This window comes from Engystomops pustulosus, chromosome 4, assembly GCF_040894005.1.
Source record: "Engystomops pustulosus chromosome 4, aEngPut4.maternal, whole genome shotgun sequence".
NCBI classification, from domain to species: Eukaryota; Metazoa; Chordata; class Amphibia; order Anura; family Leptodactylidae; genus Engystomops; species Engystomops pustulosus.
The window spans coordinates 215,936,290-215,942,737 of NC_092414.1; the positions used below are offsets into that span (position 1 = coordinate 215,936,290).

Genomic DNA, 6,448 nt, shown 5'->3' on the forward strand with positions numbered 1-6,448 from the left:
CTGATGTCAGACGAAGACTACTTTTCTCAAAATTGTATTTCAGCTCCATGTGAATAAAAGCCACCAAATACAATATTTTATATAGAAGACATAGATATTATGTTTATTCTTAGCTATATAAATGTGGAATATAGAGATGTTCATTGTAGAGAAGAACATGAAGGTTTTGACCAGGTTCTGTGTATAGACAATACTGTGTATCTTCAACCTGATATTGCTCCACAATCTTCACCTTTTAAGAAGTATTGTATGTGCATAGTATCTTCACAGGTACATTCTCAGCCAACATGCAGAAACTGACCACCTGGCTACTTCTTCAGCTCTTCATCTTCATTACATTGTCCTACAAAGACCCTCGGTGCTCACTGCCAGGGACGGAGCTTGAAGGCATCACACATCCCGGACAAGTCATGATAGGAGCCGTGTTACCACTTTGTGTTACCAGTGGAAGCCATTATGCTTCTTTCCGTGAACAACCACCCCCGACCTTGTGCACAATGTAAGTGACTCTTATGAACGGTAGGTGGATGGATGATGTGGGTGAACAGTAGAGATAGAGGGGCTGATAGCAAATATTAAAATGAGACCATCTCCAACCATAAAAGCTTAGAAATTTTTAGCTTGGTTATCCCAGGGATCTTTTTGTCATCCTTTGATAAACTTTCCATTTATCCTGAGGGTAGGTATCAAACATTAAGAAGGTCATCTTGACTGGTTGAGACTTGAGGAGGTCAGACACTTAAGATAGAAGTTGAATAAATGATTGTCGAATGGTCATTTCCAGGTGTCAATTAAGACGTTATTATACATTTTAGACCAGATTGTCCATCAGAGCCACACAAATTGGGAAAATGTGTTATTTTTATGATACCAGGTGAAGGATGACCAATGTTCATGGGGATTTTTTTGTATAATCTTCAAACCTTCAGGTTTCAATTTGATTATTATAAGCATCTCCAATCTCTAATATTTGCTGTTGAAGAAGTTAACAAGAACCCAGATATTCTCCGCAATATTACATTGGGGTTTCATTGGTTTGATTCCTGTTCTGTGCTCTCAGTAAGTGTCGCAGCTACACTACAAATAATGACCGGTGCCAATGGAGCTATCCCGAATTATCGATGTCACAATGTTCCTCTCAGTGCTTTCATTGGCTATGGCACATCCACACACTCCATATTCATGGGGCATTTCTTAGGACTGTACAGGTATGTTCAGGTGAGGAAAGTGTTACATATATAATCTTTATATTATTATCTATTTTTATATTATCTATATAGGTATCTGTATACAGGTTTGCCGGATAGATTCTACAATGAGGTGATTTTACTTCAAAGTCTCACCTAATACTGGGGCAGATTTACTTACCCGGTCCATTCGCGATCCAGCGGCGCGTTCTCTGCAGTGGATTCGGGTCTTCCGGCGATTCGCTAAGGCAGTTCCTCCGACGTCCACCGCTGCTGCGCTGAAGTCCCCCGAGGTCCGCCGGAGTGCACGATCCTATTCCTGGTGAAGGTAAGCGCGTGTCCGCTGGGTTTTCGTTCAGCCGCGCCCCCCGATTTCAGTCACGTGCACGCTGGCCTCGATGCGCCAAAATCCGATCGCGTGAGCCAAAAACCCAGGGCAGTTCAGGGAAAATCAGCGCAAATCAGAAATATTCGGGTAACACGTCGGGAAAACGCGAATCGGGCCCTTAGTAAATGACCCCCACTGTCTTTCATGCTCCCTCATAGATAATGTAGGAAACCATAAAAGGAGTATTATCTATGTATAGATAGTTGACCACTGAGAAACAGATCCAAAGTTTAATAAACAATACTTACATTCAATTTTAATTTTTTTCATGCTTACTATCTTTGACAATTCATTTTGTCTTTGCTTATCTCCACCATGAATCAGATAAGTCATTTAGCAACAAGTTCCCTCCTTAGCGATCAGATAAAGTTCCCTTCCTTCTTCCGCACTGTGCCCAGTGATACCTATCAGTCCAAGGGCTTGGCCCAGCTGGTACTGCACTTTGGATGGACTTGGGTTGGACTCCTTGCTTCAGACAGTGACTACGGCCAGCAGGGAATTCAGCTTGTCAAACAAGAGATAATTAAGGCTGGAGCGTGTGTGGCTTTCACAGAGTATATTCTCCTAGGACGTGCAGACCGCAATGCTCTGCACATAGTGAGAACCATCAAAGAGTCAACAGCAAAGGTGGTGGTGGTCTTCTCCAGTGGTCTTGATTTATTGACTGTTCTTGATGAGATGTTGAAGCAGAATGTCAAAGGAAAAACATTTGTTGCCAGTGAAGGATGGTCCACGACCACTTTAGAAGCTGTAAGGAAATTTTCCCATCTCCTTTTTGGCACGGTTGGTTTGGCTTTTTACAGTGGGATAATTCCAGGCTTCAAAGAGTTCCTCAACAAAGTCCATCCAGACAATTCCATTGGTGGAAAGTGGGTGAAGATGTTTTGGGAAAAGGCTTTTAGTTGTACTTTTACACAGCAAACAAACAAAACTGACTCATCAGTAACTTCGGGAAATCAGTGCACGGGAGAAGAGAGTCTTGAAAGTGTCCAGAACAGCTACAATGATGTCACCAACATAAGGGTGGCCTACAATATCTACACTGCAGTTCATATTGTATCACAGGCTTTAGAAGATCTGAGAACCTGCAATAAGCAAGACAAGACTTGTGGAAACATTGGACATTTTACCCCATGGCAGGTAATTGCATACATATATTTTACATAATTGTAGAAAATTTCCATAATGTAGATTCGTGTTACTGTTTCCATGCTGTGGCTACACATTACAGTTGTCCTGTGCTGTCTCCCCAGGATCCAAGGCCACTTGAAGAGATTCAAAGGGTCATTGTACCACTTTCTAAAATGTTCCTAGTCTGCTCCAAGTTGGGTCAACAACTCGTTGATATAATGTATAATCTAAGCTGGCAGTGACACAACCAAGTACCATCTGGTGCCATGATAATTAAGCTGGATTTCAGCAGACTTTACTCCCCCAAATTTGGGGAAGCCCTAGTAAAGCAAATTAAGCTCTGGTTGAGCACAGACATGAGCAGACCCTATGGTTGGGTGTGGGTTTCGGCATTTGGACTTAATGGCGGCTGAACAGCCAATCCGTAAAATTGACACCCCTAGAAACCCCCTGGTTATAATTTCTCCGGGGGCCAACCCCTGACAAGTCATACCTTCGCTAGTTACTATCTCCATCAATTGACTGTTTACCAATCTGGCAACATGTGGTGGTTAGTCAGCCACCTCCGACCATCAGGTCCTCTCATCTCTAGTTGAGGATACCCATCATTGGTATCGAGAACTTGTGATTCTATATTGTTATGGTTACTATGGTCCCAGTGGGCAGTCACTCCAACAATAAGACCTGCCCTGCATTGCATAGACAACCCAAGGAAGTTAAAGGGCTCTATAAAATGCTTATTTTTCTCTGTGGTGGCACGGCATAAATTAGGATCTATGTAAATTATGTTGCAGTTAATGTAAAGTGCACTCTTTTCCGTATCTTTACAGCTTGTCCATTACATGAAACATGTTAGAGTAACATTAAGCAATGGAAGACAACTTTACTTCAATGAGAATGGAGATCAGCCTGCAGTCTATGATATTATCAACTGGCAATTGGGCCCAGAAGATACCATACGACAAATGAAGGTTGGCAGCTATGACACCACAGTAGCAACTGATGAAGTCTTCAGTCTTAACTCAAGCATCTTATTATGGGCCTCTGGTGACTCCAAGGTGGGTTCATCATTCAATGATTCACCATGATATTGGTGTTGGCTTACCATATCCTGCATAAGGACATCATCAAAGAAAGATTCTAGATCTGAGATTTATCCTTTGAACCATAGTAAAAGCCAATTTTGTGGAACTGTATTATAAAGTAGGATGCAGGCAGGTGTCCTTAGTGAACACGAGCCTGTGAAAATAGTGGGGTCTTTAAGGCCCTCATATGATGAGTAGATATCCTGTATAGAGTGAGAGGGCCTAGACTGATATCCTTTGATGTGAATATCAGTCTGATGCTTGGATAGTAATTTATAGAATGTGTACATAACTGTGCTCATATATCTCTTTAATGTTTCTCCCTAGGTCCCTCATTCAGCCTGTAGTGATAGCTGTCAACCTGGATTCAGAATCACTACTAGAAAAGGACAACCCAACTGCTGCTACGAATGTGTTGCTTGTCCACCAGGGGAGATCTCTAACCAAACAGGTACATATTGCCTCAACATGACAATATGATATCATAACATGCACAGCAACACGAGGACTCAGGCACTGGAAGGAGTTCACTGAGGCGCCAATGACTTTATACACTAGTATCCTCCTGCTCGCACTCTGAACCACCAGAGATGTTCCTATCAACCACTTGACTGCCAAAAACCACTGGAGGTGTTTTCCTTCACTCACCAACGACCCTAGATCTCCACCTATTAAAAAAGTTAACATGTAGTATTGGAAGTAGAGTCCTAAAATTAATAAACGGTTAGAAGGTCTGGATATGCTGGTGGAAGGGGGTTACTTCCTTTTTGCACCAGGGTAAGGAAGGGCACCTCTGTATATCCAGAAAGAATATCCCTTCAGGAGGTTAAGCAAAAAATAATTTTGGTGACTTATATTTTTGGTCTTTTTTATAGATTCTTTGAATTGCTTCAAGTGTCTTTGGGATCAGTGGCCAAACCTTCAGAAATCAAGGTGTCTAGCGAAAGACATAGAGTATCTCTCCTATGAAGAACCCCTGGGAGCGACTTTAACTGCCTTGAGCGTTGTGTCTTCTCTAGTCCCGATCTTAATTCTTAGAATTTTTGCCCAGTATAAAGTGACACCAATAGTGAAGGCCAATAACTACTCTGTGAGTCGTCTTCTACTGGTGTCCTTAGTCTTGTGTTTTCTCTGTTCTTTGGCTTTTCTTGGCTATCCCCAATTCCAGACATGCCTCTTACGACAAGCGGCATTTGGCATTGTTTTCGCTTTATGTATTTCTTGCATATTAGCTAAAACCATCATGGTTGTCCTTGCATTTATGGCAACCAGGCCAGGCAGCAGCCTGAGGAAATGGACCAGTCCATGGGTTTCATACATAATTATCTTGATATGTTTCTTGATACAATTCATACTTTCTTTAAGCTGTCTGGTCATCTCTCCACCATTGCCGGAATTCGATATTAGGACCAAGCCTGGAGTCATCATTGTTGAATGTAATGAGGGATCTCCATCAGCTTTCTGGGCCATGTTGGGTTATCTCTTTCTTTTGGCCACCATCAGTTTCATTGTTGCCTTCCTGGCTCGGAGACTTCCCAACAGCTTCAATGAAGCCCAGTTCATTACCTTCAGCATGTTGGCCTTCCTCAGCGTCTGGATATCTTATATCCCAGCTTCCCTTAGTGCCCAGGGCAAGTACACAGTGGCCGTGGAGATCTTTGCCATCTTGGCTTCTAGTTGGGCTCTGGTCATCTGTATGTTCTTTCCTAAATGTTTCATCATATTGTTTAGACCTGAGATAAACTCCCGAGAGCATCTAATGAAAAGAGATAGATCACAAACTAAAAAAGTAAACAAATAAATGTAAATATAATAGCAAAAGAGCAAAGTCCAACTGATTACTTCTATATTTGGTAAAGTAATAAAAGTTACTATATTTAATAATGTTGGGTGATGATTTTTCATTCTATATTGTTGACTTTACTCTACATGTTGGATAAAAACCCTTAGAAGATGTCCTGGCAGTAAATTCATATTTTAGCTGAAATGTTGCCTATGAAGACGCGCTCCATCATCGGAAAACATAAAGTAGATGGATGAGTGAGTTGATGTTGGTAAATTTCATTCTTTACCCTGCCCTAGACCACCAAGGATGTTTTCCTTTTTTTTTTTTTTTTTTTTTTTTTATTAAAGATTTTCATTTTTACAAAATACATACTATATTATTCCATTATTAAGATTAACCCCTTAAGGACGCAGCCATTTTGTAGCTTAAGGCTCAGCCCGATTTTCTGGATTCTGACCTGCGTCGCTTTATACGGTTATAACTTTTGAACACTGTTACTTATCAAAGCGATTCTGAGATTGTTTTTTCCCCACATGTTGTACTTCATTTTAGTGGTAAATTTTGGCTGATAAGTGTTGCGTTTATTTACAAAAAAAAAGAAAATATGATAAATTTTTGGAAAAATTTGCCATTTTCGAAATTCAAAATCATTGCGTTTTCAGGCAGATCGATTTACCACCTAAATAAGTTGCTGAATAACATTTCCCATTTGTCTACTTTACATTTTCATAATTTCTGAAATGTCTGGATAATTTATTTTGATGTCACGCGGCTTACAAAAAGAATATCGCTTTTCCGGATTTTCAGAATTGACTATTTTGGGGATAAATACAGTTTGGAATGAAATTTTACATATTTAGCATCAAAACCC

At 40.7% G+C, this 6,448-nt stretch overlaps 1 protein-coding gene across 1 annotated transcript; it reads left to right on the plus strand.

Moving 5' to 3' along the window:
* The first annotated feature begins 287 nt into the window (after positions 1-287).
* LOC140128600 (extracellular calcium-sensing receptor-like) lies at positions 288-5,592 on the plus strand. Its single transcript, XM_072150299.1, has 6 exons — positions 288-499; positions 930-1,059; positions 1,900-2,715; positions 3,537-3,764; positions 4,119-4,242; positions 4,667-5,592. The coding sequence occupies exons 1-6, from the start codon at positions 288-290 to the stop codon at positions 5,590-5,592; spliced, it is 2,436 nt and encodes an 811-aa protein (XP_072006400.1).
* Positions 5,593-6,448: the final 856 nt, after the last annotated feature.